A 13,924-nucleotide genomic window follows, 5' to 3' on the forward strand; every position below is an offset into this window, starting at 1 on the left:
GTTGGAAATGGCTTTTAGTACTATGTCTATATTACAAGAGATAAGCACAAATTTAGGAACTATCAATTTAAGTTAAAATATTGTTTTACCCCAAAGTATACCCCCAGGGTATAATACAAGTTGGAGTCTATTTCTGCTATTTTTGTCAAGTTGGCTAACATGGTACCCATAACATCTCAAATGTTCTTAAGGGGTATTGTTCTCTACAACCTTCCTAAATGTTCAACTTATACCACGCTCCCACAGCCAGGGAATTACTCTCCCTGCTTCATTGTTTGACTGGCCCAACACCACCTAGATATCACATATGCCTTGACAACTTCATCAAGTAACTCACCATTCTGTGCTATCTGTACAAACCGTTTCTATAGAAAAGATTTACAGTTAAAGCACACCAGTATCATTTTTACTATCTGTCCCTGCCCCTCTACTGAACCAGGTTTACAGTATAAATTGCTGAAATTAATGAGATAAAATGAATATTACAAAGAAATTTTTGGAAAATGTCGCTCATCTTTATGGCTCATTTAGATGAATGTCAAGGGGTAGCACCTCACTCGCATCGCACAGATAAATGCATAAAGGTTACATACCTAAACAGAAAATTAAGGGCCTGATGCTGAGTTAAAAATACGCCAGTTTGCATGATGTAAATTCCAAAAAATTGCACTGCACATGCCCACAAAGCGAGTATACATATATGTGCGTATGCAGAGTTGTGTGCATCTAAACTTGGATCTCCTTACAACTAGAGAAACAGAATTGGGGAGGAAAGGGGCTATCTAAAGTAGGTCGAATACAGTAAGGGAGTGTGCACGCAAATGAGACTGAGGCAGACAAGATCGGAGATGCATATACGCCTCTCAGAAGCCATATCTTTTGCCATGCATGTGATGATGATGATGACGGTCACCAGCACTAGCTAGTCAGTTCTGATTGCTGACTGCGTGTTCATCTCTGAAGCTGAATGGTGTTTTCTTCATTGATAGTGAAAATATTATACTATTTATTTTTCTTAAACATTCTACTTTAATTCATACGCGAGAGGGAGTATTATGTCTTCTGTATTATAATAGCTCATGTGTTTTGTTCGCAAAACAAATATTGTCAAACGTTTCCTGTGCTTATGATCTGAATATGTGTATGTGGGTGTATGTATGTCTCACGAAAGCCTAACGTAAACCTGGCATATACTATATGCTACAGGTGCAGAGCTGGGCGTATCTTGAAATGCCTATAACTCCGCCTAAGTAATTTACTCCTGAAATGTGTCCAACTCAGCATAAGGCCCTAAATATTTAAATGAAAAAGGGGATTACACACTGGTAAAACAATAAATCATTTAAACATATAATAGATACATTGGGCCTGAGTCGTTTAGGAGAGCAATGCGATAAAAGGAGTATGTTTGATCCTGGACAAACCATGTTATAACGCAAGGGGTGCAAATTAGTTTATTTTTCTGCATGTAAGGAAAATACTGGCTGCTTTTTCATGTAGCACATAAATACTTGATAGCTTTATTTTTACACTTGAATATTTAGTTGATCTAGGACATGCCCTACCCCAATGATAAATCTGTCCCCACATTTTAAATTTACCTCCCCCTCCAAGGCAACATGGTTTTGCCATGGTGCGAAGTTACTCCTTTTGTTGCTTTGCTCTCCTTAATGACTCAGGCCTATCGTGAATAATTTGATACTGCTTAGTGCACCCAATTCATTTTGTCCTGTTTTTTGTATTTTTTTTTTTTTTATGGAAACAATTATCTATTTGACTTGGATTGTATATTGGCCTGTACATAATTTTCCACTTAATTCTTAGTGGTCGTGCTCACATTTCACTTTAATAAACACAATAATTTATTCACTGCAATACACTCTACTCCATGTGTAAATATAAAGTATACAACAAGGATACCTATCAAGTCCTACTCAAAGAGAAAGGTTTTTTTTTAGTTGCCCGGAAGCCTCCCCCCAGGCCCAGGAATTGATTGGCAGGCTAGTCCCTCTCCCAGGGATACAGAGGGGTGAAGGTAGGGAGGGATGGATGGATGGATGGATCAGGATGATCCCAGCTGCATGCCATAAGGTGGCAGGCGCCAGGGACTGGCTACGTTACTGCATGTGGTGGCAGAGCTTCTTGATCCATCCATCCCTTCTGTTCTGTGTGTGCCCATCCCTTTCTCCTCTGCTGACCTGCACTAGGGTATGATTAGTATGTAGCTCATGGGACTCATGGGATCTCTCTCGCCTAGACTTGCAAGAATAGTTGGTCACTTTATATTACATTGTGATTACAGTTTACTTACCAGTTCATTTACTATCACACTGATAATGAAATACACAATGGTTATTGATGACAGCCGCAGAAAACTCCTCTGCAAACCTGCCTATATACCCTGTCCAAACAAGTACTGGTTTAAATGCCACTTTTCAAACTCACTAGTCCGATCACATTAATATCACTCAATTGAGGGTGTTATTTGGCCAGATTGGCTATGTCTTGGGTGGATCCAGGACAAGCTTAAGAAATGCTATGTTTAAGACAGAGTAGACTTTAAAATCACAATTGCTTTTGGCTTTCTAGTTTAACTAAAGTGCATTGTTGTTAAAACATAGGAAACATTTGGTAAGCGTACACTACACTCTCTTCAGTAGCTCATAAGTGTAGAAAAATAGAATTATGAACGGTGTCCCTGCATATTAACTTGGGACAGCAGACATGACATCATAATTTCAGGCTGAACATGATTGCCCTTCAAGTGTGATCCAAGGTGTAAATAAGTGGGTATAGTATAAAGCTAATCTGCCATGGTTGGCACAGTATCTGTAGTATATGATCACATATATTGTCTTGCCTTTATACAGTATAGTGCTTTGTATAACATGTGCTGTGCAATGATGTCCTTTGATATATTGCTGTGATGGAGAGAAATTGCTCATTTGCTCAGATTTCAACAGGTCTCTTAATGTCACTGTTCCGTTACGGCAAGTTGCTTTTTTTTTGCGTAGAATCTTTTACTTATTTAATGTTCAAGTCTCAGAGTGAAAACAATATCCACATTTTCTTTCTTTCAGATTATCTTAAATTCAATGCACAAATACCAGCCAAGGCTACATATAGTCAAAGCAGATGAAAACAATGCCTTTGGTTCCAAGAACACAGCTTTCTGTACACATGTGTTTTCAGAGACAGCGTTTATATCTGTGACCTCTTATCAGAATCACAAGGTGAGTAATTATAGTAAAAACATGCCATTATAAAAATATTTGTAATTTTTATAAATGATGTTTTGATGGAACATGACTAATAAACTAACAATCATAATTACAAAAGGAAGCTAGATTATAGTTTCATTAGTTTTAAATACAGAATTTAGCAGATATGTACAGTATACTGTAAATATTGTTAAGCATGTGCTTTATATGTCTATTTTCTAATTATATTTTTTTTAATCTGACACCCAAGACCTTCCATGGTACTAATGCACAAATGTGTTGTAGGCTGGTATTAAAATAAGATGTTTTTATAAATTCAGAAATGACAACATGCAATATAAAATTGAAACAGTTTCAAAAATTGTACCCTCCGGGATATTGCTTAATGAATCAGCAAACTCATAAACCCTCAGATGTCATTCAAACGGAGCAGCAAATCTAATAATGACGAGAAAATCTTGCCCATAAATCTAAGGTGAAAAGTAATTACAGCACATATATTTGTTGAGACGTTATGAAGAGTGTGACCGTAAAACTCCAGGTCTACAGCTGTCTCAAATTCAAGCACATATTTAGAGCAGCGAACTAGTGCGCAGTCATGGAAACAAATGCTACGTCACACAGAAGAGCTACAGTTCCAATTCATCACTTTCCACCATTATTGTCATACTGTCATTCTATTTGAATATGTAAAAAAAATTGTCATCGCCTATTTGCTAAACTGACAATGTATTTAAAGTGAAATGCATATCAGTAAATGACTTGTATTATAGATCTTCCCAGTTATATTTGTTGTGGATAGCAGCTAGTATGAGACTACCCCTTTAAAGTACCTTGTTGAGATAAACTGCCAGTCCAGTGTGCACTGAAAACTTAACGAAAGCTTCCTATCGCTATGCTGGTTGATAAGTTTAATCAGAAATTAACTGACATACATTTGCATATTTATGCTTGCTACAAACTCTGATTGGGTTACATTGCACTCAAATAATCAGGCTACACGGTTTGATACAACAGCATTAAAAAACAAGGTATCCCTCCTTGATACAATATAGACCAAAAACTTACAAATCAACTGCGCTCGTATTTAACTAGGTTTGAATAATTACAAAACTAAATGTGTAAAAGATCTCCTAGAACTTATGTATACTAGTAATAGCCAGGCTGACAGAAAAAACAAAGTATTCTTTACGAAATAAAACTTACAACCAGCATATAAAGGCTTGTTAGTAAATGCAGACGTCAGAACCTGGTATTATAGATATAAGTTCGTATTTCTCAAATTTGCATATAGAAATATGATTTTCCAATATGGTTGGTAAATGTCCAAAGAGCCAGTACCTTATGATAGCTCAAGAGTTTGTTGTAACAGAGTGTACCTCATATTCTTGGGTGCAGCACAGTGGCTTAGTGGTTAGCACTTCTGCCTTACAGCACTGGGGTCATGAGTTAAATTCCCGACCATGACCTTATCTGCGAGTTTGTATGTTCTCCCCGTGTTTGCGTGGGTTTCCTCCGGGTGCTCCGGTTTCCTCTCACACTCCAAATACATACTAGTAGGTTAATTGGCTGCTATTAAATTGATCCTAGTGTGTGTGTGTGTGTGTGTGTGTGTGTGTGTGTGTGTGTGTGTGTGTGTGTGTGTGTGTCTGTTAAGGAATTTAGGCTGTATGCTCACAATGAGACTGATGTGAGTGAGTTCTCTGTACAGCTCTGCAGAATTAATGGCACTATATATATAAAAAAATGATAATTTTTTTTTTATTGAAAAATTATCTTTATTTGTATAAAGGAAGGTACAAAAAACATACAATGCATTACATTCAAGTGTATGCAGTATACCATGAAACATAATCATTCATAATTTTTAGCACAATACAAAACATAACGTACAAGATATGAGATCCTACACTATACATCAAGTACTGCACTAACCATGAAAACTTAAACAACATAACAGATTCAAACAAGCAATGGTTGTAAGGGAATGGTAGGTGATAAATTAAAAAATTATAATAATGATGATAATTCCTCACAAATGCATCAGAAGGGTAGTTGTTCTTGCAGAGAAACTTGTAAGTGACTGATAGTGGTCATAGCTTGGGGCGACTGCAGCAATCTCTTGGATTGAAGCCTCTCTATATTCGTGTCTTTGAATTTACAGTAATTATAGTTCTGAATCTTCTAAAGTTGATTTTTGTAGGAATCTCATTGATTGTACAATTGTATGGTACTCGAGAAATGGCTGTAGGATTTTTTCCCCATTGTTCCTCAAACAAACAAATAAATAGTATAAATAGAGGTGGATCACTCTTTAATCAGCTATTCTCACTTACCAAATAGAGAATATCTGCATGAGCTCCTCCTGCAAACACTTTTTGGTATCTAGAAACAAAAGAGTAGGTCAATAATATAGAGTAAAAACTCAAATATTGCAATAATTTCAGTAATACATTGTAGACTTTGTTGGTAGATGTAGTTTGCCATCTGGGGTATATGGCCCTCTATCTATAACTTCAATAAAAATTGGTAAAGCTTAATAAAATTTCATATGTGCAAATGTATTAAGAATCAATTATTTTATTATAGTTAAAACGGGGAAAAATTAGGGTAAGATTCAAAACAACAATAGATTGTACATGATAATGATAATTATAAATTGATATAACAGGTGTACACAATAAATATCATAAAACCTTAAAGATCAGAAAAACAATATGGAAACCTTTCCATGCATATGGTTCACACAATAAATAATTCAATGTACACTGCAAAAAATCCAATGCAGCTCACAAGCACCTAATGCAGAATAAAAGGATTAAATCAGAGATGCAACCTTCAGTGACCTACTAAAAACCACTATATTCCCAAATCGGATGCAACAGAGCTATAGAGTTGGAAAGAATAGCTCACCGTGCGGAGATGTCATTTAGACGGGTCCTGTGACGTGCGAGTAGGTGTACGCCACCTACTCCTTATCAGTGGCAGAGACTGTTCGTGTGTGTTCCACTGGGGAAAACAAAAATTACTTATTTATGTGTAGTGCGACCACCCCACCCCTTTTCTTTACCTCTGTAGCTGGCTGCAGTCTCCATACAGAGGTCACATTGAAAGTGAACCACATGACAGGTGCCGTCCAATGTGATCAGAGAGAGGAGTCTGCAGCAGCAGGAACAAGGTAAGTGTGAAGTTGCTAATTTGTGTGAAGGATGGGAGGGGGGTGCTTCTAAAGTGTGTGTGAAGGGTGGAGAGGGCTGCTAAAGTGTGGAAGGGTGGGTGGTGAGTCTGCTAAAATGTGGGAAGGCTAGGAGGGGGGGGCTGCTAAAATGTGTGAGGAAAGTGGGGATGTAGGCTGCTAAAATGTGTGAGGAAAGTGGGGATGTATGCTGCTATAATGTGTGAGAAAAGTGGGTTGTTTGCTGCTATAATGCGTGAGGAAATGGGGGTGTATGCTTCTATAATGTGTGAGGGAATGGGGGTTCTTATTATATTGGGTAATTTGAGGGAAGGGAGGGGGGCTGTCTTAATATTACATGGATGGGAGGTAGACTATTAACTTAATGATGGAGTTTAGGTTGGGGCTAACTATTTAATGGGTGCTATTATTTGTGTGGTGATAGTGGGGCAATTTAATTTAATACTGGGGCCTATTAAATCAATATAAGAGGCAAACTTTAATTTAATGCTGGGGTGAGCTATTAATTGAATGTGGGGCTGAGTTTGGAGAGGAGGAGGGCTATTTATTAAATGGGAAAACTAATTATTTAATGCCGGGGATGGTTGTGGGAAATAGTTATATTAAATGTAAAAGCTATTAATTTATTGCTGGAGCTTTTTGGAGGGAAATAGATCTATCTATCAAATGTGAGTACTATTATTTTAATGTGTGGGCTGGAGGGAGGCCTAAATATTAAATGTGGGTGCTATTCATTTAATACAGGGATGGTTGGAGTTTTCTAAATTTCATGTACCTATTTCTTTTTCCCAAATAGGACCTCCAGCATTCCAGGATCCAGACAAGCAGCAATTGAGCTAAACAAACCAGCAGCCACAGGTGGTGAAAGTGACAAGAACAGGTAGGAGAAAGCAGAACAGTCTGCCAACTGTCTTGAATCTGATGGGGCAGTCAAGAATTTTTGGTGACTGTTTTGCTTGGTCAGGATTTGGTCCAACTGCAAGGACAGTTGGTAGGTATGCCCTGCTTCACACTGTACCGCTTGTGAAGGCACCTAACAGTAACAGTAGTAACACCTAACAGTAGTGCACACAGTTTTGCTTGTGAATTTGTCTAAAATGATAACTCCACTGTTTTAAGTGCCCGACCCCCCCACCCCCCACCCAAAAAGCCTTATTCCGGGTCTGGTGATACTTTAGTGGTTCTTGGATTGATTCCATTGCCTGCCTTCTACCTTGCACTGGTCCCATTCTCAGATCACTTTGTAGAACATATGGCCAGCCCCCATTGCACTGACAATATTAATAATCCTTCCTCCTTTGCACTTACTATATTACGAGCAAACCCTTCAAATAGCTCTTCTCTTCACTTATGCCATTGTATGCCAACCATACCTGCAATGTTATTAATTCAAATCACCACCAATCACTGGGCACATTTAGGGCTCATACACAATTGTTACAAAAGAAGTGTTTTCTTGCAGATGCTTGAAGCATTCCACCTTTGAGGTGATTGCACTGGATAGTCATTTATAATAAAGACTATTTTATTACTGTTTATTGTATTCTCTGTAATATAGTGGATTACTGAATAATTCATACATTTTAAGCACTTTATATTCTACAATTTATTTTGTGATACTACCAAGTTAGAAGGGTTTTAGATAATAAATGGTTCTACCATATCCTTAGGATTCAGCCAACCAAATCATAGTTTCTGTGGGATTTTATTGCATAGGACTCAGAATGATTGATTCCAGAGTAAAGAATTAAGATGCTATCATGTAGACCTCAAGCTGAATGTGCAAATTAGGGCTTGGATTCAGTCCTGGATTTGTCAGCGTCGTTTGTGACAAGATGCTAAATATGTGACAATCCTAAAATATGGATTTAGTGCATTCCCAATGCGAGGAAAGCACACCAAATACATATATTTACAGTTAACACGTTATTGACTTTGTATTTTATAATTTAATGACCTTACACGTTTTCTTGTATTTGAGATGTATCAGGTGTATGGAGCAGATATCGTTACTGTAGCCAATCAAAGCTTATGTTGCTTTATTCTGAACACATATGACTTTCTTTCGGTAGCATGTGGAATAAATATATATTTTATTTCATTGTAATATTCAGGAGAAATAAGATTCTTTAAAATGTAATGAAAGCATGACAACCCATTAATTTACCCTAAACTTTAATTAATCAGCTTTCTATATTGGGAGATACCAAATATTGTACTTTTATAAAAAAAAAATTATATCAGTAATTAAAATAATAGGATTTTTAAAAATGATTTACTTTACTTTATTAACATTTAATTTTATATGTTTTAACCAAGGTTCACCTTTCAAGAGACAGTTGATCTCACCTGTTGATCGGACTTATATATCCAATGTAAACTTGATATTATAATAACTGGTAAGCCAGCTACTATTCAATCTAGTTTGCCTGGATCTATTAGTACGTACTGGCAGTGAAGACATGTTTCACTGATTTTCCTTAAAACTGGGCGGATGTCCTGGTGACTAAGTGCAACACAAACCTCTTTAGATATAATAGCTTTTATTTTGAATGCAGTGAGTAGAAATCGAGGGGCCATGAACCAAACACAATGGTTCCTGGTCATAAGACTGGAATCCCTGGCTGTCACTGACAGTGAAGATTCGGCAATGGTAGCACACCCACACAATATCATATGTGCCCCTTCACCATGTGTACCTTTACACTGTGTCCCCCTTCACCAGATCACACTGTGTGCAGTGGCGGACTGGCCCGGGGGGCAGGGGGGCAGCTGGGTTAGATGCCTATTAGGGCCGGGGGGTAGGCTGGACGGCCGCCCCCCGGATGCAAAAAACAGTTTCTCCCCCCGCGGCCGCATCCGATGTCATCAGATGCGGCCGCGTCAGTGCACAGGCGGCCGCATCACATGACAGGGGATGCGGCCGCGTCATCAATGACGCGGCCGCATCCCCTGTAATATGATGCGGCCGCCTGTGTGCCCCCCGGCTATCCCTCTCCCAGCCCGCGCCTGACTGTGTCCCCCTTAACCAGATCACAATGTGTCCCTCTTCACTATATCACACCGTGTCCCCCTTCACTATATCACACTGTGTCCCTTTTCATTAAATCACACTGTGTCCCCTTTCATACCACTCCGCCCCCCTTCATCATACCACTCTGTGTCCCACTTCACCATCTCACACTGTGTCCCCCTTCATAAAATCACACTCTGTGTCCCCCTTCATCAACTAATACTCTGTGTCCCCCTTCATCAAATCACACTCTGTGTACCCCTTCATCAAATCTCACTCTGTGTCCCCCTTCATCAACTAATACTCTGTGTCCCCTTCATCAAATCACACTCTGTGTTCCCCTTCATCAAATCTCACTCTGTGTTCCCCTTCATCAACTAATACTCTGTGTCCCCCTTCATCAAATCACACTCTGTGTCCCCCTTCATAAATCACTCTCTGTGTCCCATTTCACTATATCATTCTGTGTCCCCCCATTGCTTTTTCCTCTCTGTTCCTTTACTTACCTTCTTTCCTCATTTTCTTCTGTCTTTTTTCTTGTTGTTCCTCTCTGCTGCTGCTCCTCACTGACACTGTCGGATGTGATGACGTCACGCCCGACAGTCAGTGAGGATAATGATGAGGAAGATCCGGCGCTGAATTGGTAAGTCCTTTTTTTTGTTTTCCATTTGCCATGGCGGTCGCGACATCCCTGTGACAGCACCGTGGCACCCCAGGGAGTCACGGCGCACACTTTGGGAACCGCTGACTGTTAAGTGAATATTTTTTTACAAGTTTCACATGAGCCTACTGGCACTCTAATACTCTACTATTCTTCAATTGAATTCCCCTCCGTAATTTTCTTGAATTTTTCTTACATATTTACAAATTTCATGTTTAAAGATAACCAGAGATTTCCACCTCATATAGTTTCTCATTGATCACCAAAGTGTGCATTGTTTTATTCATGGAAATAGGGAAATTATCACTCCATAGCCTGACTAATTTCAATCAGTATCACCTACTCCCTTTTATACATTATATGTACAAAAGCATTTGGTCACATTTGTTAATTATTGAATTAAAGTATTTCAATCAGACCTGTTGCCAGAGGTGTATATAATCAAGAACCTAACCATGCAGTTTCCATTTGCAAACATTTGTGATACAAAATGGGTCGTTCTGAAGAGCTCAGTGACTTCAAGTGTGGTACAGTGGATTAATGATTACAATGGCGCATGGTGGATAAATGTCGCCAACGCTCTGCTGATTCCAAAGCTGAAGAGTTCCGAACTTCTACTGGCATTAATGTAAGCACAAAAACTGTGCGGCAGGAGCTTAATGGAATGGGTTTCCATGACCGAGCAGCTGCATGCAAGCCTCACAACACCAAGACCAATGCTAAGTGCCGAATGGAGTGGTGTAAAGCACACAGACACTGGACTGTGGAGCAGTGGAAACATGTTCTGTGGAGTGACGAATCAAGCTTCTCTGTTTGGCAGTCTGAGTTCGCAGATGCCGGGAGAACATTACCTACCTGACTGCATTTTGCAATCTTCGAAGTTTGGTGGAGGAGAGACAATAAAATGGGTCTGTTTTTCAGGGTTTGGGCTAGGCCCCTTATCTCCAGTGAAGGGCAATCTTAATGCTTCAGCATACCAAGTCATTTTGGACAATGCTATGCTTCCAACTTTGTGGCAACAGTTTGGGGAAGGCCCTTTTCTATTCCAACATGACTATGCCCCAGTGCACAAAGCAAGGACTACAAAGACATAATTTGATGAATTCGGTGTTGAAGAACTTAACTGGCCCATACAGAGCCCTGACCTCAACCCCATCAAACACATTTGGGATGAACTGGGACGAAGATTGCAAGCCAGGCCTTCTCGTCTAACATCAATGCCTGACCTCATAAATGCTCTACAGAATAAATGGCCACAGATTCCCACAGAAACACTCCAGCATCTTGTGGAAAGCCTTCCAAAAAGAGTGGAAGCTGTTATCGCTGCAAAAGGGGGACCATCTTCATATTAAAGTATATGTATTTGAATGCAATGTCATTACAGTCCCTGTTGGTATAATGGTCAAGTGTCCGAATACTTTTGTCCATATAGTGTAGGTTGTAAGGTCTGCTTTAATATATGTCCTGGCTGTTTTTCTCTATTTTATAACTTCTATTCAGAATAATGTACATACCTTTCTAAAACTTATCAGATGGAAGTTTTTCCCTAACACCTTACTCAATTCATTGATACTAATACTGTATATAAAGTAAAATGTCTGTCTAAATCAATCATCATCAACATTTATTTATATAGCGCCAGCAAATTCCGTAGCGCTTTACAATTGGGAACAAACATTGATAAAACAATACTGGGCAATACATACAGACAGAGAGGTAGGAGAACCCTGCTCGCAAGCTTACAATCTATAGGACAATGGGAGTTAGAAACACAAGGGCATGTGCTACATCATATTGCACAATGGACCAGCTAGAACGCAAAGGTAAAAGTATTGAGTGGGCTGTGTGTGTTGCAATGTTAGTAGAGTAGTTGTCTTGCGTTAGCAGTGTAGAGGATGGTAATAGGGTAATCTAGGGAATTTAAGATGGTGGTTGAGGAATATCATAACCTTGTCTGAAGAGGTGGGTTTTCAGTGAACACTTGAAGGTTTGAAGACTAGAGGAAAGTCTTACTGTGCGAGGGAGGGAATTCCACAACTTGGGTGCAGCCCGGAAAAAATCCTGTAACCGAGAATGGGAGGATGTGATGAGAGTGGAGGAGAGACGTAGATCTTGTGCAGAACGGAGGTGTCGAGTGGGGAGATATTTTGAGACCAGTGAGGAAATGTATGTTGGTGCAATTTTGTTGATGGTCTTGTATGTTAGTAGAAGAATTTTATATTGGATTCGTTGAAATACAGGCAGCCAATGTAGAGACTGACAGAGTGGCTCAGCAGAGGAAAAACGGTTAGTAAGGAAAATCAATTTAGCTGCTGCATGCAAAATAGATTGTAGGGGTGCAAGTCTGACTTTGGGAAGACCAGTAAGGAGGGAATTGCAATAGTCGATGCGGGAGATGATGAGTGCATGAATTAATGTTTTTGCGGTGTCTTGTGTCAGATATGTGTGCATTCTGGAAATTTTCTTTAGGTATATGTAACATGATTTAGATATAGAGTTGATGTGGGGAATAAATGACAGTTGTGAATCAAGGATTACACCTAGGCAACGAGCTTGCGGGGTGGGATTTATGGTCATGTTATAAACAGAAATTGAAATGTCAGGCAGGAAGCTTCTGTTTTTGGGTGGGAATATTATTAATTCAGTTTTTGAAAGATTGAGTTTGAGTTGGCGAGAAGACACCCAAGATGAAATGGCAGAAAGACAGTCAGTAACGCGAGACAACACAGATGGTGAAAGATCAGGAGAGGATAGATAAATTTGTGCATCATCCGCATAGAAATGCTACTGAAATCCAAAGGAGCTTAATAGTTTTCCAAGAGAAGTGGTGTAGATAGAGAATAGCAGAGGACCTAGGACTGAGCTTTGCGGTACTCCAACTGATAAAGGAAGCGGAGCAGAGGTGGATCCAGAGAAATTAACACTGAAAGAGCGATTAGATAGGTAGGATGAGAACCAGGATAGGACAGTGCCTTCAAGACCTAGGGATTGTAGCTTTTGTATGAGGAGAGAGTGGTCAACAGTGTCAAATGCAGCAGAGAGATCCAGGAGAATTAGAAGATTAATGGTTATTATTTTTTGCTGTGATCAAATCATTGGCAATCTTGGTCAGTGCAGTCTCTGTGGAGTGTTGAGAGCGAAAGCCTGACTGAAGAGGATCCAACATGTTGTTTGCTGTAAGAAAGTGTGTGAGGCGAGTGTAGGCAATTCTCTCGAGAAACTTGGAGGGGCATGGGAGCTACGAGAAAGTTTTTGTAGAGTTCGTGTTACTGTAGTGTGCCACGGTTTGCAACGAATTCTACGCGAAGTATGTAGTGTCGCTGGAGCCACTTAATCCAGGGCAGTTGCTAGGGTTTGATGAAAATGGGGTACTGCCCGATCAGGGGAGGAAAATGTAGAAATTGGGGAGAGAAGGTGTTGGAGAGAGGTGGAAAACTGTTGAAAATGAATAGAGTTGAAATTCCTGCGGTTGTGAGGAGGCTTGGAAGAGTTTGACACTAGGGAAAGTAAAGAACTGGGGGTGAGCGAGTAGCTAATAAGGTGATGATCCGAGAGGGGGAAAGGAGTGTTTAGGAAATGAGAAACTGAGCATAGTCTAGAGAAAACAAGATCAAGACAGTGGCCATCCTGATGAGTAGCGGATTCAATCCACTGGGAGAGGTCAAGTGAGGAGGTTAGAGAGAGTAGTTTAGAAGCAGCATTGGAACGTGGATTAGAAATAGGGATGTTGAAATCACCCATGATGATGGTGGGGATATCATTAGATAAAAAGTGAGGGAGCCATGCAGAGAAGTGTTCAAGAAATTGTTGGTGTGGACCAGGAGGGCGATAGA

General features: G+C 39.6%; 1 protein-coding gene across 1 annotated transcript in view; it reads left to right on the forward strand.

The window, feature by feature from the left end:
- The window catches only part of TBX4 (T-box transcription factor 4), a 165,417-nt gene that overhangs the window by 131,249 nt on the left and 20,244 nt on the right, over window positions 1–13,924 (forward strand). Inside the window, exon 5 of the mRNA XM_075197747.1 lies at window positions 3,081–3,233. Within this exon, the coding sequence (XP_075053848.1) occupies window positions 3,081–3,233 (153 nt within the window). The remainder of the gene's footprint in view (window positions 1–3,080; window positions 3,234–13,924) is intronic.

The sequence above is a fragment of the Mixophyes fleayi genome, chromosome 2, assembly GCF_038048845.1.
Source record: "Mixophyes fleayi isolate aMixFle1 chromosome 2, aMixFle1.hap1, whole genome shotgun sequence".
Lineage (NCBI taxonomy): Eukaryota > Metazoa > Chordata > Amphibia > Anura > Limnodynastidae > Mixophyes > Mixophyes fleayi.